This window comes from Oxyura jamaicensis, chromosome Z (assembly GCF_011077185.1).
Source record: "Oxyura jamaicensis isolate SHBP4307 breed ruddy duck chromosome Z, BPBGC_Ojam_1.0, whole genome shotgun sequence".
NCBI classification, from domain to species: Eukaryota; Metazoa; Chordata; class Aves; order Anseriformes; family Anatidae; genus Oxyura; species Oxyura jamaicensis.
Window position 1 is genome coordinate 59,061,244 of NC_048926.1, and position 27,926 is coordinate 59,089,169.

Genomic DNA, 27,926 nt, shown 5'->3' on the forward strand with positions numbered 1-27,926 from the left:
TGATGGTGCTTAGCTGTCTGCGACTGGACTAGCTCTGTTTCTTCCCCACCTACCTGTTCTCCATCCCCATCACAGCAAACAGAAACACTGGGGTATGCACAGTGCTATGTAATGCACAGCATGCTATATCTCCTCTAAAATATTCACACCCAGCCAAGGGCCTGATTCTTCTGACCCTCCTCAGACAATGACTGGCATTGCAGGACACAGCTAGCTATTTCCAGTATATAGCCCTCCACTTGGGGAATGGGCTAAAGTTGCACCAGGGGAGGTTTAGGTTGGATATTAGGAAGAACTTCTTTACTGAAAGGGTTGTTAGGCATTGGAATGGGCTGCCTAGGGATGTGGTTGAGTCAACATCCCTGGAGGTCCTTAGAAGACATTTAGATGTAGAGCTTAGTGATATGGTTTAGTGGAGGACTTGTAAATGTTAAGTCAGAGGTTGGACTAGATGATCTTGGAGGTCTCTTCCAACCCAGATGATTCTGTGATTCTGTCATTCCCATTACCCAAAAAGGAACAGAAGTTAAATATTGCATCAGAGATGCTTCTTTAGGAAGATACTTTGCTTTTGTTGCATTCAGTTTCTAGACTTTTTATTCATTTTGCCAAAGGTTAAAAAAATAATTAAAAAATAATAATAATAATTAAATAAATCCCTCCTAAACTTCTTGGACTAGGTAGTCTGTGTTCAGGTGAACCTTTAGTGAAGATACAGAAAGTTATAATACAGGAGAATATGAAATGCAATCGATTCTCAGCAGTAGAGGGAACAGAGGAATACCTATATCTACAGTACCCTATTGATTTACTTGACCTCTCCTTTTACAAATACCAACCAGACAAAAAACTTCAGTTTTGCCAACAGCAGTTTTATCTGTGGATAAAGAAATGCCTAAACGTTAAAATTAGCACCAGAAAATAAATACTGCTAAGTGGGCAACTGTGTCCCACAAAATAGCACTTAGAACATGCTTTGAACATGAGAACTGCCAGGTAACTGTAAGAAGAATGCACTTAAGAATATATATACAGGAGAACCCTTCCATCCTTCGCATCAGAGCTGTATTACAAGGTGAATAAGCATACATAAATCACTCTGTAAGCCTGATCTTGAATGCAACGTACACTTTCTTAAAGTTTTAGGCAAAAGAGAAAATGCTTCTTTTCCTCAAAGTAGATATCTAGCTTGCCTCCTTGCAATTTCTTGTATTTATAATCATCCTTGTGTAAGCAAATGACAGGAGAATTTGCTTGAAGAACCATCACAGGAAAAATGAGTGTTTGAAGATGTGCGGATGACTGCAAGAGTTATTCTGTTTTGAATTCCTCTGTATTAAGTATGACTGACATCACTCGCCTAATAGGTTTATCTGAGGGGACAACAACAAAAACTGCTTAGATTTTCTACATTTTTGCAACTGCTATCACACTTCTACTTTTATTTTTCTTTAAAGGATATTTTTGCATCTAAAAAATACTTTGTTTTGAAAAGCTTCTATCTGGTCTAGGATAATTTTTTTAAAATAAATAAATAAATAAATAAATTGGCACTACTTCAGCTTGCATTCATCTGTAGCATCAAATGAAAGCGATGCTAAAAACAAATGTGAAAAACTGGCTTATACAAGAGCAGTCTGTATCACAGCCTTTACAATGAATGAGTCTTGATCTGGGCTGTTAGGCACACACCTGTAATACAAAGTGTTTTAAACTAAACTTTCTTCTAAGGGCAAGTACTAAAAGGACACACTTTTCAATCTTCCACTTTTAAAGCTTGTAAAATTTTAACCATCCCAGTTGGTTACCACATCTCTAGCCTATATAAATCAAAGCGTTGTTTTCAGTGAATAAAAACACCTTGGCACACAACCATATTGTAGTGGTATGATGCATTCCGGAATATTCCTAAGAATGCCCTTAGAGGTACTCTGTGAGCAGAATTATTCTGTGGAAGGAAAGATGAGGGAGCACAAAGGCCCATTGTGCACGCTAATGCAGAAAAATGAAATCAAATACCATTCTCAGCAAAAGCAGAGTGTCTTCTGAGCAAAAGCTATTAAGCGTGTCAGGCTGCAGGATATTTTCTGGACATGGCTATTATGTTAAGACATACTGAACACATGTCACTTATAACCCTGCCCTGGTTGTAACATCACAGCTCCAGAGGAAAAAGTCTGGTGCATCAATTCTTTGTATCAAATACTTACACACACTTCTACTCTCACCAAGCTGTCACTTCTCATTTGTAAAGAAGGCTAGAGTAAGTTATAATTAGTACTTACTTCCCTGTCAACTAATTAAATGTAATAAAAAGCTTTCAGTGAGTTTAATGCTAACGTGGTAATTACAGACGAGTTCTGAATGCAGGGTGCACGTATTATAGGTTTCGGTATGCGTCCCCGCCTTCCATGACCTAAATTCTCCAGCTAAACCACTGTACCTATCATGTGATTAGACAACAAGTATTGCCAAAGACACCCTATGTACAAGTCATGCCCGATCCAGCCCTGTGCATTTTTTGAGGCACTGCATCAGCCACAGGGGGCACAGATGGAAGGCAAGAGAAGAAATAGCCAGCATAGCTTGCTTCCTTCCATTCCTCCTCTTCCTTGCAGGAGGCGCCACTGCTCATATTCTTCCATCTATGAAGCTCCTGTCACCCGCAGCCCTTTTCCACACTTTTATAATTAAAACCATGGTTGAGATTTCAAACCACTTCCAACCCCATCTCTTTGTCAGTCAGAGGAGCACCCAGGGTAGATGGATACTGTGTGCAGCTGCCCTGTTCGCACACCCCTGGGGCTGGCTCTATTCCTCAGAAAAGAAGAGCAATGCCACACAAATATGTGCTACACAGATGAGTAAGGAATATTGCTCTGGAGGCCCAGAGCAGGTCAAAAGAGATGATGGAAACCATGTAGTGCTTCAGCACCCTTTTTTTTTTTTTTTTTTTTTTTTTTTTTTTTTTTTTTGCATAGTTCCTTCTTCTCCTAAGTATTTGGAAGAGCTATGAACACATAAATAATAATAATAATAATAAATAATAATTTAAAAAAAAATAAAAAAAAAGTGAAGAGCAGAGCAGCCAGAGTTTAGATCAGCCAGGATGTAGGTCATTACAGCTCTAGGTAGTCAGTCATTGTGCCCACTGCATATTTCACACTTTCCCACTCATACTCCACATGGCTTTACATTGCCCACAAATATGGAAGATAGGTACAAATAGCCCCTAAAATAAAGACGTAATTAAATGAACAAAAATATAGCTTAAGAGAACCAATTAAAATGATGAAAATCTTTAATTTTATTTAAGTATAATTGTACGGACACGTGTATATACAAATACAGATCTTATGGGGCAGGGTTTTTTTGTGTTTTTTTTTTCTTTTTTTTTTTTTTTTTTACATTTTCTTTTACGTTCATATAATGTAAGCATTTCAAAAACAGCACTCAATGAATAAGTGCAAAGAAACTGCAAAGCAGGGCAGTACAAGCACAGGACCACACTGAGCTGGACTTTCATACCCAGATGCATACACAATGAGTGGCTTCAATGGGGGTGTCAAGAGTAAGCATGGAAAGCGGATTTCGCAGACTCATGGGTAACCTCCAACATGCCAGCATCTATTAAACTGTACAGACAATGGCAGCAAGGCTATTGTAGGGAGATTTGTCTCACATCCGAGAAGCTCAAGGGCGAATGCATGGGAAAAACTCAGTGATGCCAGGCCAGAAACAGATCTGCCCATTCACAGCTCCAAATTAAAAAAGGAGGGGGGTGGGAGAGGAAGAAGGGCAGGAAAAGAGGAGAGAAGTGTGGAGGGTTGTACAGTAAAACTGGTGATTACAAAATCCAAGTGTAATGAAAGGAGGGGAAGAGTTAACACACTTTTCTAAGTCTCTGAAAGTGACTGAACCATTGCTCTCACTACACAATGGATTAAGTTCAGTTTTGACAACTAGGGGTGGGAATCAACAGGTACAAATGCAACCATTTTCCTTCCACAATTATATAGGAAAGGAAACAATCTACTCCTCTACTCTCAATATCTCCCAAATTTGTTTCTAGTTGTTTTGGAACCAAGTACATACGTATAGCGCACATGACACTGGCAAGATCCTTTCTGGAAAAAAAAAAAAAAAAAAAAAAAAAAAAAAAAGTTGTTAAATCCCAAAAAGTTTTTAAAAAAAAAAAATGAAAAAAAAAAAAAAAACTAACACAGAAACCACAGGGCTCCAATATAAGACCTTTAAACACTGAAGACAAAACATTGATCATCAAAAGTCATGTTGTTCCAGGTCTTGACAATGTGAAGTCTTGGAATAGATGAACGATTTCCAAAGATGAGTCCTGTATGCTGCAGTGTCATGGCCACTTGTCTCTCAGTTCTCAGCCATGATCACACTTGATGCTTCAAAGCTCTGTCTTGTAATCAACGCGTGATTTTAATATCCTGAAATTCTATTGTTCTCACTTACAAAAGACATAAGAATCAAATTAATACTTTATTATCAAACACTATATACAACAGAGGTTGCTAATAATACAGAATTTAAAGAACATAGCTTTAAGATTTACTTGTCTTTCCTTCGCCATCCAAGTAAGTACAGTACAAAACAATATTCTAAACTAACACGAAATGTTACCTTGTCTATTAAAGGATACACGGTATCCACTAAACCCACTGATCCCTATTTTCCCTGCTTTGCATTGCAGTGGCCTTGGCAGCCAGGAGTGCAGGCCATGGGGGTACGCAAGCCACCCAGGCTGAGGGAGAATCAGTCCCTCAGGCCTGAGAAGGGGCAGGCAGAGTCGAGGGGAGCAGAAATCTCCTTGCAGTTGGCACCAACATCTGCATTCAGAGCATCCAGAGATTTGCTCTGCAACACAAAACCCATCAGTACTTACTTCTATGACTGGGATTGCCTGATGCCATCAGGTACCAAACCGGCAGTGTCTTGTGGTCTCCTGGCCACCCTGGGCAGTACAGAGACCTGCCTTGCAGCTGCACTACTCGTGCTGTCCCTCACCTACCCATCAAGGCTCTGTGATAAATTGAAGGGCTGAACTGCACCTGAAGGAACACCGCTGGAAAGCGTCTGCTGTGGATAAGTGTACATCTCAAACTCTGATGTCGTTTAGAGACAAAGGATGGAAAATGAAGACATCGCTTCCACATGAAATTGGCACTGCTGGTACAACTGTCTGTAATTGTTATGAATCATTTAATAGGGTTACCTATCATGCAATATTATCAGTTAATAATCTATTTGTTAAGGTTCATTTTGATTAAGCTCACCTCATCCACAGCTCTTTAATACCTTCTTGAAGGAAGTATTAGCATGTGTACCAAGCACATCCATGTTAAAGAGTGTAAAGTACCAGCTAGATTGTAATGGGATGCTGGCTGACTTCCTTCACTGTTTAGACTGCGTATCTTTCTTGTGTGCACTTCATACTAGAGGAAATTTCCTACATTCCTGCTGTAAGCACAAGCCCTGCAACAAGAACCTTGTTATATGGTATCAGGCAAGCTCAGATTGTGGTTTAGCATGCATAAAACCTCCCTTTACATCTTAAATTGATTTCCCCTTTTTCTTCTTTATTGAATAGTGAGCTGCTTACAACTTTATGAAAGCTTTTCCTCATTAAAAAGAAAAAAAAAAAGAAAAGAAAAAAAATAAAAAAAATAAAAACCAGCCAACCAAGTGCTGTCTGTTGTTGGGATCACTCAATTTTGTTATGCCAGAGTTTGTTTTTTTTTTTAGAATTAATATAGAAAACCCTTGCTTTGTTTGAATGCACTCCATGTTTTGTTTTGCATTTAACAATTATCACAGTTTTTGTTTAGAAAAGCTTTGTTTTAGTCTTGGTTTGATATTTCCCTGATTATACTTAGCAGTTCAAATTTCATGGCAGCCTAGACAAAAAATACCCCAAGGCTTGCAGTTCCTGGCAAATGACTTTTTCAAGCTCTACCTTAGCCAAGGCTCAGATTCCCTAAACAGGGTCACTCCCAATTCCATCAAACAAGACAGTCCCATTTCCTACTTGCATCAAGGCTTACCACTTTTCTCACATGTTTAAATAGGACAAGCATATATACTCACTCTCAGCATAAAGTATATCTAAATAATGTATTTTCTATTCTAGTGGATTTTTAAAAAAATATTTTGTTAAGTCTTTGGGAGCCCATCTAGTTTATCTCTGGCTGATAAACACGTTTCCTCTACTCTTCAAACTGTGCTGGAAGGGGAAAAGATAAAAAATCAACACTTGAATTCATATTCCACACTTCTTTTCTTTCCCCCCACCAAACAACGCTACTAAACTGTCCTGGCTTCTTTTACTTCTGGTTTATTCCCATGGCTGAGGAACTTACAGGAGAGACAAATCAAGAGCACACTGGAGATCCTGTGTCCCAAACATGATTCCTCTGGCCACTGATGTCCTCTCATAGCATGTATTAACACCCAGAGCAGCATCCAAGGCTATCAGCTACTAAGTCAGCGCTGGGGAAGGTCACTTTATTCTCAAAAGTGCCTCTGCATTTCAAGAAAAAAATTGTAGCACCACGGTGATTTCTTTTAAAATAAAATAATCCGGTGTGCATTATCCCCTTAAAACGAAATAACAGAGGCACTCACACCCCCAGTGAAGTTTCCTAAATCTGACCTTGCCTGCTGTGTGCTAACGTTTCTAAATACTAACCCCTTTTTCTCACCAAAGACAGCGTTTCCACTTGTGAGCGAGAATTTTACTGTCAAAGATGTTTCAGGACAGTCTGTAAGAAACAATGTCTTCCCTTTTCAGAAGCCTGTTCATTTAGAAACTCCTGGAGGAAATGGTGTTATATTATATCTGTTCTTAATATTTCCCCTCCAGTCCTGACATCGTGACACGATGCCTTGCATGATCATCTTACAGTGCTGAACGAGAAGGCATAAATATTGTATTGGAGAGAAAACTCTCCCAGGCTTTCACTCAGTTTCTTTATCCTTCACTGACTGCATCTGCCACTACTCTTCTTTGTCTACACACGGATGACACAGTGAACTAACAGAGGTGACTTCTTAAAGGAGAATGCAGAGGAAAATAAGAATCACTAGTGTCACTATTATAGTTTGGCATTTTCATTTGGAGTCCTTTTATTTGTATGGAGGGGTTAAGAAAGTCACAGGGTAGGTAGGGACGGGTGCTGAAGCTAGTTATCCCCTTCAAATTTTTGCTGAGTTCAGGCTAAAAGGGAGAAGAAAAGGGAAAAATAACAATTTGACATCTGCAAAAACAATAAAGTCCCTTTCTTGGGATGAGCAGTTAGGTGGATCTTTGATGTTCCAAGACCCTGATATTTTCTGCGACAGGTTGCTGGAGCATACTGTGCTATAATATCAAAAGCATTGCCAGGAGGAACAATAGAGTTGCCAAAAGCCGGCTGGGTATCCTCGGTGTCTGTGCCGCATTCTCACCACGGGATGGCTCGGCTGACTCATGTACGGTATCATCTGTTCAAACAGAAAGCATACATTCCAATGAGATTTTGCATCCTTAATAAACTCTCACTGAGCCGACAACTGCAAGTAGATTTCAGTGCCTTTATGAAATAGGGCAATGAACCTTGTGCTGTCATTGACTTTCACAACCATGTAATACCTCATTATATAGCCAACTTGGGGCCAAGTCCTGCATTTCTTACTGGCAAAACTCCCACTGAAGACCAGAGGAGCATAAAGTTAAGTCTGACTGCAGCAGACTAAGGAATGAAAGATTCCTACTCAAAGAAAATACTGTCGTTCCAGCTTTGGATGGTTCATTAGATAGCAATGTCAACAGTGAGACAGCTAAATAAAAACACCTGATTTTCAAAAGGGCTTGAGGAAGAGTTGCACGTGCTCAGAATTAATTTCAAAGTTAATCCCATTCCTGAGTTAGAGATTTTGGCTCCTGAATTCGAAAGAATAGCTTGTAAATGCAAACATGTATTCCACTTCTACACATCAAATTTCCACTGAAGTACACTGCATTTGGGGATATGCAGGGGATATGAGACTAGTCTCCCTTTCTCAGAACAGAATTCTGAAGGATAAGACAGTCTCTGATTGTATACAATACCGGCACAATCCCAATATCTCATAGGTAGCAGACTACTTTTTATGGTATACAAAATTCAGATTTACGTATGTACTGATAAAACTAATGAAAAAATAACTATCAGGGTTGTGAAAACATGCTTATGTATTGGCAGCAGAAGAGAATAGAGTCAAAAATACTCCACTAATTTTATTATACTGAATAAAGATCTGATTATTTACTTTTAATTAAAAATCAGCCTTAGAGCTACAACTTGTACCATAAAAAATATAGGTATATTCAAATTGAACTTAAGTTTTGTTATAGGTGTGGCATTTTTCTTTGTAAAATCCCCTATATCCACAGCTATCTAGTAAGTATTTTAATAGCAATCTGTCTGAGGCTTGCCATAAAAAGTCAGCTCTGTGTTTGAATTTTCATAGTACTAAATGAACAAAATGAGCTAAACCTTTTAAGGAAGTGTGAAGTGGCCTCAAAATGAATTCATTAGCTATTTTAGGGTGCCTAAGTTTCCAGGAAAATTAACGGTATCTCACAACTTAGTGTAATAAGCTTCCCCATTTTAAGAGAGGTGTTGAAATACCTGTGATATATCTGTTGCAGAGCTCCCATCTCAACAAATTGCACTGCCAGAATTACAGTGGATGAGAGCTGTGTGATCCTAATTAAAGGCACTAAGGGAAGTGGAAAGTACGGCACTGGGATCACCAGGCAGCACTGGTGTGTAGCCTCTCATGTTACTTAGCTTCAGTTAGATCAAAAGATCCCCTTCACACCTTTGACACATAGCACAGAAGCAGGTAGAGTACTTAGCATTATTTGGGTTAGCAGGCTCTTCAGCTCCAGTCCAGTTACACTGGGACATGCACAGTAAACTGGATTATCAATGTCACATTTTGTTCAGCACTGATGCTGCAGTCATGTCAGGTATATCAACATGTACTCAGTGCTATTCAAAGCAAAAGTGTGAAAAGCAAGCACCGATCAATTGTGAACATGTTCACATTTGCAAGAAAGTGACAATTAAATGGCTGGAAAGGGCAATTTAAAACTGCTAGTTCTGGTGGTTGTCAGAACCAAGAGCTGTTCCATATTTCACTTGTGAGTTACTTACACTATTTTGCTTCAGTGGCACTGCAATGAGAATACAGTACTTCACAAGAGCAGCTTCCCCATTAGATCATACCCTAAGAAGGTATGGGGAAAAGATACCCCTGTCGTACCTGTCAGCTCTATTTCCTTTGATATACACAGAGTTGGCTCTGCCCAGTTTGGAAACATGTACTAACCACTGATGAACAGTGGTACGGGGAGAATGATGTGAACTATCTTCTGCCTCTTGCATCATCAACAGAATTTCAAGTAAGTCTGAATTTGCAGACTGAATGTTAACAGTTTTGTGCTAATTATATCCATGAGTCAGGACTAAAACAATAGGGCAGAACTAGTTTAAAGCAGCAATAAATCCTAATTCTCTGTGACTCTCAGCTCTCACGACTGGAACACTGAGTACTGCTAACAAATCTCAACCAAAAAGTCCTAAAAAGATTAATTCTTAAATTAAAAACGTGGAGATCTTCTATGATGCCATTTAAAAAGCAAACAAACAAAAACAAACAAACAAAACAAAACAAACAAACAAAAAACACTCTTCACAGGGAATTCATTTAAGGGACTCCTTACAAGAAATCATCAGAGCTTCTGTCAATGCAGTCCCAAGGTCTCTTTGCACTCATATATTAGAGTACACATTTCATCTGCTGTTCTCAAAACCACTTTTCAAATATGATTTTCCTTAGAGGTGCACAGTTGTAAAAATCTTTAATGCTTAGGCTGAAGGTTTGAGTTTGTTTTAAACAATGAAGGCAAGTGACAAATATGACAGAATTAATAAATAAAATCTGGAAGGTCACTGCTAAAGATTGGGAATGCTAGTGGCAATTAAAAAAATTATTTTGACAACCATGAATTTTCCAGATCACATAGCTTTACATCATATGCTTCAGGTATAATTATTCCACAGCTGCATTTTTTGTTTTAGGGACAAAAGGGGAGGACAGGAATATGGACGATTACTTTAATAAATTCTGAAAGAAGAGTGATCTCTAAAAATCATTTTCCTGCAATTTTCTGAGCAAAACCAGTGAAATTACAAGGGTTCAAAAATCACTTTTTTTTTTTTTTTTTCCTTTTATTTTTTCAGAAGAGTGGTCACAGTAAGTAATCTGCTGAATGTGATCATCCTGCCTTCTCATTTACCTGTATACTGCAGGAGAAGATGGTGGAAGGCAGGGGAGAGCACACAAGCAGAAGACGAGTGCAAGAGGCAGGTAGTTAAGTACATGTTACAGATCACATACAAGATCCACCAGAGCAGCAGCACGCCTAACAACCTCATAACGGGAAAGCATGATAGCAGTTAGCAGATCTGGGAATGACTGATTATCTGATGGTGACTGGTCCAAATAATAATGCAAATAAACACTGATCTTGGGAGTGGCAACTTTTTGATACCTGAAGGGTTCAGAATGAAAACCTTCTCTTTAAGGATATTATTTCCCCCAATAACAAAAACAGAATTTCAACTCAGACTGCAGGATACTCTTTGTATGATTTGGGTTCTCTGTTTCACCTGCTGCTTTCTAACGATATGCTTTTGTGATAGTGCTAGCTGGGTATAGCCATTCAATGGGAAGTGAGCAGCACTGCTAAAAAGAATACGGTGAGGTCACTACTATCAAGTGCTTATTACTCATGCGATCTCTTTTGCAAACCAGTACCAGGAGGAATACATTTCAATTAGTCCATGCACCAAATCAAAAAGTGTAAAAGAGCACACTGAGTTTCTAGATTCATAGGTTACTTAGAGATGGGAAATGATCATCCTAATGCCTCCTATAGAAGGTCAATATTGTTAATAAAAGTGCAAATGCATCTCTGCTGTAAATGCACTCACCTTGCATACATATTTGCTTAGAGAACATCCCTGATTCTCAAAACTAAAATTTTTTGGTGAGTTCTGAAAACCCTCTCAAAGAAAAATATAAAATTATATTGTGTATTTATCAGTAGATCATTCAAACCGGATAACTTGTGGAAATCTTATTAATACTTCTGCCTTAATAATGGCTTTTAGTTAAAGAATCAGCAAATAGCAAAGCAAAAAGCAAAAGTTTCTTCATACTAAAGGAACAGTCTCTTTCAAGTAACAGAAGACAAAAGAAAAAAAAAAATCTTAGTAATCTGTTCTTCAGGGTATATACTAAATTTTACACAGGTACAATGTTTATGTTATCATTTGTTTATTTAACTGTGCCTTTTAATTATTGAGGTTTGAACACAGCAATATGTGAACAGCATGTTACAAATAAAACAAACAGATAAATACTATTGCTAATACTTGCCTTACATACCCACCTAATTTTAATGTCATGAGACATCCCATTGAGGTGGATAGGATTACTCACACCCCTAGAGTTAAACATGCTCCTATCTGTCATAGACCTGAGTCATACAAACATACACATGCACTTCCCACACAGACCCACACAGCTTGATGATGGAGGATAATACAACTTTTCCGTGGGTAGATAAGGGACTTTATAAAAGAAAGCATTCTTATTTTTAAAGGCAGAATTTTGGGGAACAAATGAAAAAAAAATGACAAACCAAATGAATAAAATAAAAAAGTAAAACCAAATCAAATCAAGACAAACCGAACAAACATAAAAAAATCAACCAAAGAGAAAAATATATATATATTTTCTCCAATAAGAACACGATAGAAATTCACATATATCAGTGTGTGTGCGTGCATGTTTGTTTGCATATGTAAAAACAATACTTCATCTAACAAAATATGCATATATGTATATTATTTTAAAGAACTAATTTCTTACTTAAACACTAACTCTATCAGCTGCATGCCTGTGTCATGTGCCAGCATTAAACAAGCAGCAGTTCTATTTCTTTGAAAGTCTTTTGAAATCACAAAACACATGAAGTGTGCCCATTGACTTTCTTTCTAAGACTTTGGTCCCAGTCAAAAACTAGAGTGATCTGTAAACATGCTGGATGTTTGGCTTGGATGGACCAGCAAGTTCGTGACACCAATGAAATTTTATGCTGGCACACACAGTATTTTATTAAACTGCATTAACGAAAAAGCAACGTTTTTCCTCCCCTGCATTAAGTAAGGAGACAGGAAATATACCACAAGTGATATTAGCACTGCTAGAAACGAGCAAAAGCTGAGCAATTATACCATGCAAAGCATGCAGAGAGAAGAGGAAAAAAGTACTCAAGCACCAGAGGGATACACACATTTTTTTAAAAGAGATTCTCTAAGCATACTAACCTGCTGGTTCTAATGAATTTTCTACTTTGTCGTTAACATCGAAAACACGATCATGAACACCTATAGTTTTCATACAGCTGTCTATAACAAAAATAGAGATAACAGCCAAATATGTTAGTGAGACACCCTTAAACTCCCCACTTTGTTTTTTTTTTTCTCTCTCTTTTTTCTCTCTACTGACTGTATATAATTAAGCATATTTATATTTTAAAGTCTGTGGCACGTATCCATATGCCAGTGTAGTCTTCCATTGGTACAACAGTTTAAGAAACAACAAGTTAGCAATTGCCATGTAATTAAAATAAAGCCTTATGTGATAAGGAAATATGATGAAAACCATAACACAAATGTTGCTGTACAGAACAGATACACAAGATTTAACAGTAAAAAAAATAAATAAAAAAAAAATTACTGCTGTTAACTAGACCACACAGTAAAGCATGCGCTATAAGCCACCCTCAAAAGCTTAATCTAAAGAACTTACTTGCTGGTCGCACAAAAACTTTAAGTTTTAGACAGGATCTCCTTCCATTATCTGGGATCGCAGAAGCTGTAAATGGAGAAGAATGAGAGAGAAGTGGAAGAGTAAGAGAGAGAAAATGCATATGATCCTTTGTCTTGAAATCAAATACCCTTTATCTTCCTGTCATCTGAAAGGATGGACACATTTCAGCCTCTGCATGTAAGGACTTCAAGTGTGCAAAGTAGCTTGATAATGCAGAAGCAGGAAAGGAACTGCAGATTTTACTCTAATCTCTTTTTCGATTATTTTTTTTCATAGGAGAAGTGAAGCACATGATATTCACAATGTTTCATTATCTCCCTCACCTTTCCACATGTTTTTCTCAAGAGAGAGTTTAATAAGGTTTCTGCTGTATTGCATGCGTCTACCTTGAAAAATTACACTTTAGAATAATTAAGATCATTTACAGGAAAGCTAGTCTTGAAATGGCAGGCCACAGGCTTCAGTGACCCATAAAGGAATGAAAAAAAAACTGACAAAATGACACTGAAGGTGACAATGCTAAAAATATAAATACGTACTTACCTCCCTGAAAGTAAAAATACACCCCATTAAACACATGCACTACATTCTACCGCTAAGTCAGCCTCTGTATTCTCCACTTTCTTGAGAAAATTCTTATTTGGCTTTAGTCAAAATATGATTTCCTATGTTACATAACAAACAACCAGCTTATTCCTTCTTTCTGCCCTCCCCCATCATTTGCCATTCAAACTATTTCTTTGGAAGAGTATTTACAGTATGAGGAGACAAAAAAGAGGAAACGATGTCTGGCACTATACAAAAGATCATACATATAAGTCTAGCATCAGCATGTACTTATTTCTAAAAAACAACTGCTGCTGTCAAAACTTCCTTTTGGGAACTATGCTTGTTTCAAAATACATGATCACAGGCAAACATACCAAGCAACCTGACTTGGGCATGCAAATATTCACTTGTGAAAGACCATTTGCGCACACATTTTTTTGCCCTTGTAAAAACCCTCAAATGCTGGAAATACTGCCTGAAGTACCTAAAGTCATTTTTATTTAATTGCATAGCCTTCTCTATCATCCAAAAAGCTATGCGATAGGACAGAACAAGATGACTTTTGTAGAAAAATATTGGAAGCTGTCTGGATTTAAAAAAGATGTTCAGACTGTCAATCCAAAAATTAGTTTGTTCTGATTACCACTGTTTCATCCATGTTTTTTCCATTATGTTCCTGTTCATGACAAATAGCTAAAAATATTTACATACATATGTATGCTACAGACGTATGAACACACACACTTTGTCTACATGCCAAGCTCACACTTGAAGAGCTCCTCAGCTAACTTGAAATTAATTCTGGTAGCCTTTGATGATGCATTTCCAAGGCAGGCATCAGCTTTTTCCTACAAGGAAGAACTAGCAAATTTAGTAGGAGCACAAAAAAGAAGCAAAGTGAGAGTCAAATAGAGCTAAAGCTGTGGTTCTGCACCTGTTGGGAAGTGCTTGAAAAATCGTTTCCCTCTTTTAATCACAAAACAAAAGTGTGTAGAAATGATGCTCCCCCCTTCACACTGACAAGCAGTTAAGAAGTGCTAACAGCTGGCTTTGCTGTAGGCTCTTACTAAATCAAAGTCAGAAAAACTCCCTCTACTGACATTTACAGTAACTGGTGTGTTATTTAGGGCACAATATTTGCACTCTGTGGTTATATTCAGGAAATTGTGTCCTTTCTGTGGCCCTCTCTGAGTATATGCAAACGGCTTTGCTCAGACTAAACAGGCAGTTGTGGATTTCTCAAAAGATAAGAATTCTATTATTACCGTATTGCTAACATAAAGGTGGAAATTACATTTCCAACATTATCCAAAATAGAGAACATACAGTAGTTTTATCACCAACAGCTTTTTCCTGCCCAGAAATTATTTCAGAAGTACTTTATTCAAAGGCACATTTTAGCTTTGACATTTACATGCTGCTGTTTATGTCCACAAAATAAGCATGTTTGGGCTCATTGGTGTTTATTAGGACACCCTGTTAGCACTAGCACTGACTAAGATAGCTAGGATCAAATAATATTCCATCCGGAAAACCAGAAAACGAATGTTCTGTACATATAAAGTTTATATGTGCATATAATATTTGCACACTCTTAAGAGCAAACAACAGCTAGTAATTAGCAATGTTCTTTGGGAGAAAATTTCAAAATCTGCCCTCTGCTTAAATCTTCTTCTGTCACCATTCCTTACATAGGGTTGCACATAATGTGCTGTATCATGAGCTGCAGTCCTTTTGCAATCATAGCAATTACATTTAATTCATCATCCTTGAAACTGACACAGTTTTAGTGATAAGTATGAAAAAGTGCTTTTTTCTTCTCCAAGGAAATTATGTACCCTCAATGCTTGCAGTAGAACTGGAAGACTCCTTTTTAACCACAGTGTTTTACTTGTTCAGAGGGAATAATAATAATTAAGAAAAAAGAATCAAGTGACATTTTGTTCTGCTCTCACATGTGTCTCAATGACTAAGAACAAGGTGACAAAGTGATACACTGCAACCTCTTTGGCCTTCCTGAGAAATTAAGAGCTGTTTGTCAAGCTGGGTGGCTGCAATCTATTTTTATTTCCTCCCTTTTTCTCCTTTTCATCTTAAAACAAAAACATTGACAATTTGTAGTATTTCCCGTATGTCCAGATGTATCACTCCCAGGGCAGAGTCAGGCTGGCTAATGTCATCTATCCTGCTCTCTCATACATTATTGCAGTTTGTCAGTATTGTTCTGTTCTCTTCTATTCCCTGTCTTCTTTATTCTGCAATACTTCACCACTATATTATGAAAACCCTGACTCTTGGATTATGATGCCAACAGCTAGGAATTATTTCTCCTTTTTCAGCAACAAGCTCAGGATCTTTCATTGCAAAATTTTAGGCACATCACACTTGTCGTCCAATAAGGAAAGCCAGGGGTGTTCATTAATTTTTTTTTTCTTAAGTTAATACCTTAAAGCTTTAACTTAAATTGAAGTCTGAAGTCCTATTTTTCCACATGAAAGTAGCTTTAATGACAAACTTTTACTAAAGAGCACAAAACAATCAGCGTGACCTACCAGCCAATGTTTTGAGTAACAATTACAAAGGAACACCAAATGACCAAAACAAAACAAAGGACAGGATAAGCTGCACATATTAGCATATACTAAGAATAGATGCTAAATACCTGTTTTTTTTGTTTTTTTTTTTTTTTTGTTTGTTTGTTTGTTTGTTTGTTTTTCTGGTGCAGAAGTAATGCTGTGGCTATGGTTTAACAAAACCTGATGCTTAAATGAAAAATTCTGGGATGAGTTCAAACTAAGCATTTCCTACCAAACTGACTGCAACTCATGTCTTGACTTCAGGACCTAAGGTTAGGAAACAGTGCTGGTTTCAAGGTGTTTTACTTTCCAAGAAAGGTGGGTTTCCAATGCAGTAGAGGTCTAGCAGATTCCTCCAGACTCCTGCATGCTTGCAAGAGAGCAACATTGCTGAACTCTGGAAAGGAGAAAAAGAACTGCTCCCTGCCAGCTGGGGTCTGTTAAATTTCCCTTCCCAGCTAAACTTATTGCTGCTGTTGTTATATTCTGCTGGCATTAGCTATACTATAAGAAAAGATGCCTTTTCTTGGCCCGTACAAAGAGAAATTTCATTCTCATGTCTGCAGAAAACCACGTTAGCCTCTAAGGCTTTGGCATAAGGCTTTTCTATTTGCCCCCTTTAAAGGTGATATTAGCTATAAAATAGAGGCCAGTTCTGAGAGCAGGAAGTCTCTGATGCTAATGGAAACTGTCCCATGCAACATTTTCCATTTCAAAAGCTGAGATTCCCAAGGAAAAAAAAAAAAAAAAAAAAAAAAGGCAATTGAAACTTAGCTGCACAACAAAAAGAATCCTTTAAAAGAAGATTCCTTATAAGGAACAGAAGAGGTTATAGCCTCTTTTTTCCATGAATGATATTAGAATAGAAAAGGTCTGACTGGTTTAGTTTGTGTCACAAAGAATGACAAAGAAACACAGAACAGGAAATCTGCAGTGATGCTACTTTCTACGATTTCATTATAATTCCTATAATATTTCATTCTACCCACCCTGCCCCTACCAGCAATTTCACGAGAATCTCCTGGGTCTGTCTTTTGAAGATCACATTTTATACTTCACAATTACTGAAAATCTTGAGATTAGGAACAAACACGCATTAAAATCTCTCTGAAATTACCAGATATATTAAAACACCTTAATGATCATAAAAAATAACTGCTCTCTCTTTTCAAAAAAAAAAAAAAAAAAAAAAAAGGAAAATTCCGTAATACAAAAGAAATTTAAGTCATAATCTCTGTATTCTTCAGGTGAAAATTCTGTATCCATAAGATGAACTAGAAAAAAACAAACATACAATGAACTAGTGCTCATAGGACTAGAGCCAAGCTGGATCCAAAAATGGCACTAAAGATAGATTAGAATAGAAAATTTATTTTCTCTGAACCACTTCTGGCTACCATTTTTATACCCTGTAAGGAAAGTGAGTGAAGAAAATGATTTTCTCCTCATCTAGAGCCAAACCATAAATATTTCAGTATTTGCTAGCTATATTTAAATATGGAAATTATATATATATATCCATCTCCCTTCAGCCCACTCCAAAGCAGTTTTCTGCTAGAAAACACATGATATATTATTAGTATCTTAGATATAAATAACAGGTAAGTTCTTTTCTCAGCCTGATAATGATTAGCAGGGTTATTCAATAACTACTGGAGAGCCACAGTCAGAGAACAAAAAGTGATGTACACAGAAAACAGTGGTGTTTTTTTCTCACAACAGATTTTCAGTTAAATTACTATGTCAAATTGCAAAATCTCCTTAAGGGAGTCATCCAGATATGGTTCAATCAAGCTAAAAAGGGCTAACTAAAAAGTAAATGTAAAAAAAGACAAGGTATGAAAATTTCAATAGTAATGTGGTTTATAGTACCTGCTAGTCACGTGACAAAAGCCACAAATAAGCATTTTCTTTCCTGAGACAGGCAGTAGAGTTTGGCTGGCACCTATTTGAGGCTCAGTTTCTAACTGAAGAGAAAGTTATCTGGATGTCGCATATAAAAAGTGTCTCAACCATCCATCCTATTTACTGATACTCACATGTAATCAATGTTTTTCTCTGCTTGTCTCCTCATTCATTCTTAGCTTTCTAATTATAACATTGCACCTTTTACTGAAATGTAAGTCCTGATATAAAAAATTAATTCATGAATGCAATTCAAATCCTCGTTTAGCATTACAAATATACTTAATATTCAAGCCACAATCCACTATGGGCCCTATTAGACAGCAAAACTGGAACCATTCAGTGTACAAATAATGCTTCATTTATCTAAGTCACTCAGATGGCACCTTCATTTTAGAACAGAGGGTACAACGGCAAAGGAATATAATTTCTCTTACTATTTAGTTTTTCACGTTTCAATTACCAGTTCACTTGGAATATTCTTTGAAGGATTATAAACCACTGTCTGTGAAAAAATGTGGACATAAGCCTGTTCATTTCTCTCTATATTTTTGAGAGCTGTGATTTCTCTCAGTTGCCCTTTTTAAGTGAATGTTTTCTTCTTCTCTCTTCAGATGGCAAATAAACAGGGTTTCCTTGTAGAAAAGGTCCAAGAGATCCCACCAAGATTTCTCCAGTTCCTTGCAGATGGACTACTACTCGCATCCTCTGTGTGCTATTCAAATTCCTGCACTGATACGTGCTTCCAAACCACAAGCACCAAATAGGAGTATTGGTCCAGGCTGGGCAGCCGACAGAGTATTAATTTGAACTTCTCCCCAGCACACCAAATCGAGATGCCAGGTTGCCTGCAACTGGACCAAACACTCAACACTGAGAGCCCTGTCAGAAGGACTGCACTTGGAACTTTTGTAATCACCTGGGGAAACACTACAAAGAGAAAACCCACAGAGCAACCCCATACACAGGACACTGTCTTTGTGAAGCAGGAATTCATGTTTACTCAGGCTTTCCACTCGTTTTGTGCTGTAGGCTACAGTCTCCTCAGGAGAAAACATTTACAGCTGTGACTCGCCTCCAGCCCCTTTCAGGCACAATACCACTCCCATTAGTCAAATCCAATATCCAGGTAACCTTATATAACCTGCAAATCATAATTCCACCAACTAGAAGTGTTTTAGCATTCAATATCCTGTGTCAGCTATGGAGCTTTAGAAAGTTTTATTTTTAAGAACAGTCATCTGCTCTGTTTTTTGTAAGGAACTGAGTATGTGTGAGAGCATTAAAAATGCAGTTTTCCATTATGTTTGCCACAGGCAATATTTCTCAATTTGTGCAAGTGAAAAGAAAAAGTAGCCTATTAGCTGTTAGAAGAGCTGAGCCTTTCCCCTGTAGGTTTTCATGTGATTTACCATACAACACAAATGTATGCAAATTAGCCAGGTAAATGCAGAATTAGTTATTAATATTCTTCTCACTGTGTAGATTGAAAAAAAAAAAGTTACAAATTTGCATAAACGGTACAACTGAAAAAGTCAGCTAGAATTTAATGAATCAATAAAAATCTCCTTTGTGTGCATATATAAAGTAAGACCCATACCTATGGACAGCGAAGGGGTCTTTAAACTTATTAATTAAAAGAGAGGCTACCTGAAAGGATTTAGAGATGACTTTCTCCATGTGAGTGTTAAAATCTAAAATTAAAAACAGATAAATAGCGGTCCTATGGAAATCCATGCCTTCACCAACCCTTAGGTTTAACTTAAGAAAAGGTTCTTTGCTGTCTGTTCTTTCATTCCCAATACTAACAAGAGTTTTGTTCTGACTGTATAAACATGACTTCAGCCTGGTCAAATTTAAATATTGAACATCCATGGCTTACTCATTCTCCAGACCTAGAGATCAAACACATTTTCTGAGTAAATTGTGACTAAATTTGCTTGTGCCTTTACTATTGCCAACAATCTTGTCTACCACCTCTCTGTACTTAGTCATCACTAAGATGAGGTTGCAAAGAAAAATTACAGAGCATGTTAAATACTCAGAAATATCAAGCTACCAGACAGAGAGAGAATCTCACCTGGAAATGAACCTGATCTAGTATTGCCAACAATCCTTGAAAACCAAGAAAAATCACGTACTGAGGAAAATAAATAAATAAGTAAATAAATAAACAGATGTAAGGTCACAGCTAATACTGCCTATGGCTTAATATATGCAAAAGTACTATGGATATTAGTCTTTACAAATTAAGTTTTGAAATATTACAAGTTTTGAAGTATTACATGGGTACATAATAGAAATGCACATTTTGCTTTATTCCTGCATGCTCAAGTACGTTTGTATGAAGTGAAGCTAAAAGCAATCATGTAATGTTTCTGTGTATCTGTGTACGCATACACAGAGGGATATTCTGCACTTTATGTAAAATATAAATCACAGAGTACACAGCAATGGAGAAAAAGACCTGTTAAAAGCTGTGTGCACAACAAACATCATGAAATATTACCTTTATTTTCTCATGTAGTATAATTAATTTGTCCTTTTTTTGCACTATTGCAAAAATGGTGGATTATTATGGCTTATGTTATAAGAGACTTTATCTTTCAGATGCTCAAAAAATAACCAGATAAATGACTTATTATACAAATACTATTTTAGTGAGTTGTTGGAAGAAAGTAATACATAGTCAGTGTTTCTGCATTAGCAGTTAATGCTGAATCAAGTGTCACACTGCAACTGGTTGGCCAAGAAGAATAGAAGTTTTTCTTGCAGTTCATAATCCACTGCAGCTTATATATCTTGTAGGCTACACAGACTGAAAGTAGATTTCATATCAAAGACATAAAAAAGAAGTGTATTCGCATTAAGAGAGGTATAAACCACAGATTTCCAGTTTAACTAAGCCAGTATTAATATTTTAGTATAAATTGTCCCGTTTGACCAGTATTTCCTCTTTTAGTGGACTTGGTCTAGCCTTTTATGTGCCTAGATGTAATGACAAGACATCCCTGTCACTGGCCTGGCTGGTGTACTGAAGCCAGACATTTTTAGTGCAAAACTTCAAAACACCCCAAAGCTCAGCCCTTCATGGTACTGGGCACCTCCAGTGGTGAGCAGAAGCTCAGACAAGGCAGACAACACTACTTTGTATCCAGTCCAAAGGCACGCTATATTATCTGTCCTCCCAGGTTGCCAAGTCCGGATGAGTTCAGGAAAATGCAAAATCACCTCAATGCAGTGCAGCCTGTATCCTTTAAACCTTCAGAATAAAAACAAAGCAGACATTTCAGCTGGAAAACAAAACAACACAAAACAAACAAAAAACACCTGTCTGAGCTGTTCCCCCGAACCAAACCCTGAAAAAAAACGCAAGACCCTAGCTCAGTTGTGCTATGCAAAGACTTTTTTTTTTTTTTTTTTTTTTTTTTTTTTTTTTTGTCATGGCAGTAGGAGCAGTTACATTTGTTTATGAAGTGGGGCAAAGCTGTCATCTAACTGAAGCCTGAGCTTCCCAGAGAACCTGTCTCACCACTGCGGTGTTTCTTCTCATTAAAAAACAAACAAAGCTCAGCTGGAGATAAATGAAAGGCATATCCTATTTTGAATGGACTTTTAGTTGCACATAGCTTCTGTGAAATATAAGGAGGTATAGATGAAGAATAGATCATACAGTAACTCCCACATTAAATATTTTCAGGTCTTTCTCTCATATGAGAAAGTTTCTCTTTTATAAATGCAAACTCTATTACATACCATAAAATAAGGGCTAAAATTTCCACACTAGTACAATATAAATGACTGATGTCATACTTTTCTATTGCAACAAACCAACACTATTATTAACTAGAATGAAATAAAAACTTAAGATCTCATTACTGCTTTCAGTAGCATTAACAAAAACAAATACAGTTATTGTACAACATTAAGACTGTATTAGAGTAAATTGCTAATAAAAACAAGTTAATACTATCAAATAGAGCACTTAGAGAAAAATATATCCTCCTCATACTTTTCATAAGCACTTTTGCACTTTGATTTTCCCTTGGTATCACTAGAAATAAAATGTTTTTCTTCAAGCAGGCTATCCATTTTGCTAATTTCCATCTCTAAGAACTAGACATGAGTAAATCCTTTGAAGAGACATTATAGTCTTGTTAGTAATGACCTTCTCTTTTTGATCTTTAAAGCAACATGTTCACTCACATGGAATTTGTGGGTATTGTATCATGTTACTAAACCTCATATACTTTAATGGACTTCATATTACCCCTGTCTAGCTTTACCAATGCTGACACTGTAATTAAAGCTGAGAGGAGCATTCCATTCTACTCCATTTACATGGGCTTGCCACTATCTTAAAAAAAAAAAAAAAAAAAAAAAAAAAAACTACTAGCTTCCCCTGCTGTACTTGTAAATTCTGTCAGTTCATAAAAATAAAGAAATAATTATGGATGTTGTATTGTGCTAGGAGTATGACAAGTACACGGACATGAGAAGTTACTTCTGTTGACTCACCTAACCAAAGCAACAAAATTCTATGTTTATATCTTTCTTGTGGATGGAGAGGCAGAGGGAGATGTAAAGGCTGAAAGAAGCTGCCTTAGACTCAAGAGAAATATGGAAAAAAAACATAGACTGTGGGCTATATTTTATTGTTATTTAAAATGAAGGCAAACAGTGAGAATAATGCAGGTTTGAACGTGTTTGAACATACATGCATGTCCAAAAGTATGCAAATACACTACTTAGCGAGAATAGCATTGCTCAACATATTTCTGAAGGTCCTTTCCCATTGGCAAAAGTCTAATACCAGCTTAGCACAGCTTTTACAAAAAATGCCTTTATGCTCACAGTTCAGTTTTACACAGACAAATCCAAATTTGAGCTGGATGAAAAACAGGCATGAAGCAGAAAAGGTGAAATTTGGAAAATATATAATAATCCACTGCAACTCAAGCCTGTTTCTGGCAAATAAAAATTCTCAGGGCAGAGATCTTCTGTTTCATTACACCTACTGTGACAGGGTCCCAGGTTTTAACTTAGTAGAGTACATAAAAAATAACAGATGCCAGCACTATCTTAATAACTGTACATCTTTATCAGGTGAATTCCCAGTTTGTTCAAGTCCTGCAGAGGGACTACTGAACCTTCAATCACTCTGCCATATGTGCCAGAATTTTTTCTCCCAGCTTTTAGAAAGATTTCCTTACTCCTCCAACTAGTCACCTTCAAAATTCTGGAAGGCATTAAGCTGAAGTTTTCTCTTTAACTGAAATTTGGCCAGTGTGTCAGGCTATGGCAGTTATATTTGAACTTCTAGCTTTCTGCTTCTTTCTTTCACCTATCTAGTTTGTGTTCATTAACACAGGTCACACTCATACTTTTAAATCCATACTTGAAAAAAGCCACCTACGTCAGCATTGCTGCAGCCTCATCAAGGAGAGCTGCTGCCTCATCAGGAAGTTGACATGTCTTACCTATGCCAGAAAAGGACTGTGGCCTGTCATAACTACGACTGTGGGAAAGTTTGAAACACCCATGGGACAGTTAACCTTTCATTTCTCTGCCACAAATTATTTCCTTCTGTGCTATTTTTTTTTTTAATTAATATATACCACAGGATGTTTAGCCGTATTCCCAGTGATCATTCCCAGCTGAACTCAAAATTAGATATATATGTGTACATTCTTCCATAACTGGGACTTAAAAGCCCAGGTGGTTTGGAAACCAGTTCCTGAATGCAGTGAGTACCTCATCAGACTGTTGAGCCATACACGTGTCTCCTTGAGATTTTTCTTTCCCAAATGCTGTAACAAGTGCTCTCTCAAAACAGAAGTGTTTCTTCATCACTCTTCCACAAAAGTCCTCATTTGACACCAATAATTTTCCCAGGAAATACTTTCATCTCTATTTTTCACCCAGTACCTTCTGATCACAGCAAGCACCTCCCCACCGCAAACTTGTTCCTCTGTTCTGTTCCTGTTAACCAGCCATGAACTTGCATATCAAGTTGTGAGCAGCTTCTAGTCATGCCTCCCATGTGTATCTAAGATCATACATTCAGAAAAGTATGGGATAACACAAGATCACTTACTTTACACCTCCTTGGTGACATAGATTTCACTTCAAAAGAGATGGACAAAACCTCCACCTACTTAACTTTTCTCAGCCACACAGTATCCATCACTGCTCCATTTAAATGCCTCTAACCTAATATTGTGTCTCCATACCTCTGCTGGGAAATATCTCAAGCTTGGTCACACCAGAGCAATCCTATCAGTGAAGCACACAACCTCCATCCCGTTTTCGGTAATCAGGAGATCTGCTTACATTTGTATCCCAGTCCATCACTAATCCATACCAGAAACATCTGCACTGGATCTAGTTCTGGTACCTGTGCAGAGCTGCATGCCATTGTGCATCAGATGCATCCTTCCGTCATGTTCAAAATCAGGTTCAGTGTACTGAGTTTCCCTACAGAAGCCTGCTTACAGTCCCATTTACCTTAGCTAGGAAAAGAGCCACTGAAAATGCATGTATTTTTTCGTTGAGTTACTGTAGCAAAACATGCAGAGTTCAAACAAACTCCCAACTAAACTTAGGAAAACGACCATGAAAAAGTTTGAGACCAAATACCTCACTCGAGGGTGTGGGGAAGCACCAGAACTGCAGAGTGTGTGTCTCCCTCTGTCCGTCCCCAGTCTCTGAGCTGCCTCACACACCATTCTCCTGGAGCAGGGAGCATACCATGGGGTCCTGCAAACCCCTGCAGGAATTCCAGCCAGGACAACACAAAACCTGCACTCATTCTGTGCTCTCTGGCTGAGGCTGTGCAGCCAGAGCTAGTGACACAGAAGGATCCTTCCTGTTCCATGTTCCTAGTTAATTTCTAAGATCACCATACAACTTCCAGTTCACCTTCTAGGGGTCACTGGCTAATCTGTTCTTCAGCCAACTAAGAGTGTTTGTAGTACGCTCCTGCATTTTTCAGTTCTCTCTGTATGAAATATCCTGCAGAGACAGATTTATTTTTTTTCTTGGATCAAGCTGGATGTTTTTTTGAAAGCCCACAAGGTGTGTAATCAAACCTGGCACTGGAGCATCCTAATTATGAAACCCAGCAAGGAACTTCAGCACACATTTTGTGGACTTCAGGTTTCCCATTCACAGACCTGTCTTGTTAGGAAAGATGGGATCATGAAAAAAAAATCAGGAAACAGAAATCAGACTGGCTGTAAATGATTTGTCACTTCCACCTTTTAATAACAAGATAAAAATAAATAAATAAATAAAGATAAATTGACCCTTTATTTGTAACATGTCGCTCCATTATTGTTTGAGACAACATCCCGAACTTCTCAGGAGGACTAACACGGGGGGGGGGCAGGGGAGGGTGATCAAGGTTTATGTTTTTGTTTTGCTTTATTCAAAAAAACACACATCTGGAAATGGAGCTGCAGACAAATAGCAGGTCTAAAGCACTATCGGTGCTGGCTGCTTTCTGCTGAGCTGAAGTGACCATTTTCAGATCCTTTCAATCTGTGGTGAAAAGATCATTACCATGCTACTCCCGGGAAGTCAGTCCTCCTGCAAGTGAGCTCCTTTGTTATGAATATGGAACAGATGGAACCAAATCTATCTGCTCTGTAGGAACAAAAACACTTACAACATAGCTCTCCCTATTAAAGACTCTACTTAGCTCCTTTATACCACTGGCTTTCTGTGCACTGCTGTGAGGTTTTGACTTTATAGAAAAAGGCACTTCATAAAAGCAATAGTTCTTACTCTTAAACCAAAAGAGGCCTAAGAACTGCAGAAGATGAATGCAGAGTTTAACCCGCATGGCTCCTTGGAGATATGCAAATATTCAATTACTTTTTTTTTTTTTTTTTTTTTTAAAGCTAAAGAAAGGATTTTTTTTGGAGGAGGAGGAGGAAAAATAGCCATATGTTGCAAAGACTGTGCATCAATGGAAGTGAAGCACATAGATGGTAATACGCTGCTCACTCTAATGAAGGTTGAAGCTGACTATGTTATTGCAAGAAGGAACATAGATTTGTTTTCTAATTATGTCTGCATGGATCAAGATGACACTCCTGTAAAGAGTCTGTATCAGTCTTTCAAAAATTGACTTTTGGCAGGAGACAAAAAAAAATGAAATTAGGTCCTCCCCAGGAATACAAAGAAGATGTAATGCATCAATTTATTCACAAATAGTGCATCTTGCAGGGCCTATTTCCTAGGACTTTAACACAAGCTGCATCAATATTACACCAATTAACTTTGCAAATTGAAAATATGCATAAACTGTAGTTGAAACCAATAGATGTACTTATTGACTCTGCTCATTTGCAGCAGAGAGAAGCAGAAGCATGTAGAGTATCTGTCACATCTCTTACTATCAGAATAATAGTGAATGTTTATTCCTAGCCACGCATAGACACATATACACAGACTTTGTTTATATCAACTTCTCACAAAAGCCCATACAGCAGAAGTCATCAGCCTCCTTTACTTACTATTTAATATGTTAATACATTTACCGTCTGGCTGCCTTTCCAGAAGTAATTGAAAAAAGGATTTCTGTGGCAGGATGCTTTGACTCTGACTAAATCAAGTCTTCAGGCAAATCTCCCCCTGCCAGCGAAGGCACAGCTTGCCTGAAGTCGTAACCTTTGTTGGCGGAAGGGAACTGGCCTTGAAACAGATCATGAAGCAGATGTTTTATGCCAAATCAGAGTCTAGGGATACACAGGCTACTGCAAATAAAACTCTCTCCTGTCTGTTCAATCATTTCAATTCCCTGCAGCGTGAAATATGAACTTCCCAACAAATGGCCGGTGCGCTGTGCAGCACAGCAGGGAGAACAAGTGCCACAGCTGCACCAAGGGCTGGAAAACTCCTTCATTAGGTCTGTCTTTCAGCCCAAGCCTGAGCCGTGCCATGTGGTAGCCACCACCAATGAAAGGTGATGGTGTTTGTAAAGACGAGTCTCCACCAGCTCGAATTACAGGAATTCTGTGCATTTGCCTGGGAGAAAAGGAGGTTCATAGGGCTGTATTCATAGGTCACGTTCATTAGCAGCTCATAATGAAGATGTTTTTTAATGATTTTTCTTTAAAATTTTCCCACCTCAGACATGACTGCTGATAACGTACCAAACCACGAGTTTACAAAAAAATGTAAAATGAAATAAAACGAAACTAAACAAAACTCTGTCAGTCAGCTTCTTGCGAGGGGTCTGCTGCACAACGTATGACAAAAGCCTAACAGGAAAGCCCACCGTTGAGCACCTTGGTGCCAAGGGAGGGCAGCCCTCAGGCCCTGCTCCCACCACCTCTGAGGGCATGGCATGACTCTGATGGCACCTGACCAGAGGCTAAGATAACCCAGTGCTCCACCTGCCCCTGTTATTCGTCTCCTCATCCGATTAAAGCATTACATGTCTATAGAGACACACGCTTGCTCTTGAGACACAGCTGTTTAAAACACCAGTTAAATGTAAAATAAACCCGGTACTTTCAAGTCAGTTTCCATCGACATCAACACTACAATCACTCTTTTATGTGTTTCTAAGCTAACAGTTGCACTTTGTGTTAAAAGGAAGGAACAGCTAACAATACCAGACAATCTTAGCTCATGATTATGGGTGAGCATAAATGTGGCTCGAGTTCACAATAAATGTGTTTTTGCATTATAAAAAAAAAAAAAAAAAAAAAAAAGTTAAACACAAACATATCACTCAGAAGAACTTACTGACAGGATTTCAAGATGTTTACAATGTGCAACAGAGATCACATATTCAGAAGAACTCAGTGCTTCATGTGCAAAGCATTTTAGAAATCTGGCCAACTATTTGGATACCTAAGTGACAGCTAAGTACTTCTAAAATTATGACTCTAATTGGGAATGCTAAGCACTTCTGACATATGGCCT

At 37.7% G+C, this 27,926-nt stretch overlaps 1 protein-coding gene across 1 annotated transcript in view; it reads right to left on the minus strand.

The window, feature by feature from the left end:
• Positions 1-3,283: 3,283 nt before the first annotated feature.
• The window catches only part of EFNA5 (ephrin A5), a 210,534-nt gene continuing 185,891 nt past the window's right edge, over positions 3,284-27,926 (minus strand). The window contains exons 3-5 of the mRNA XM_035309908.1: positions 12,937-13,002; positions 12,453-12,533; positions 3,284-7,509 (exon numbers count right to left, since the gene is read on the minus strand). Coding sequence (XP_035165799.1) covers positions 7,388-7,509; positions 12,453-12,533; positions 12,937-13,002 — 269 coding nt within the window. The 3' untranslated portion in view covers positions 3,284-7,387. The remainder of the gene's footprint in view (positions 7,510-12,452; positions 12,534-12,936; positions 13,003-27,926) is intronic.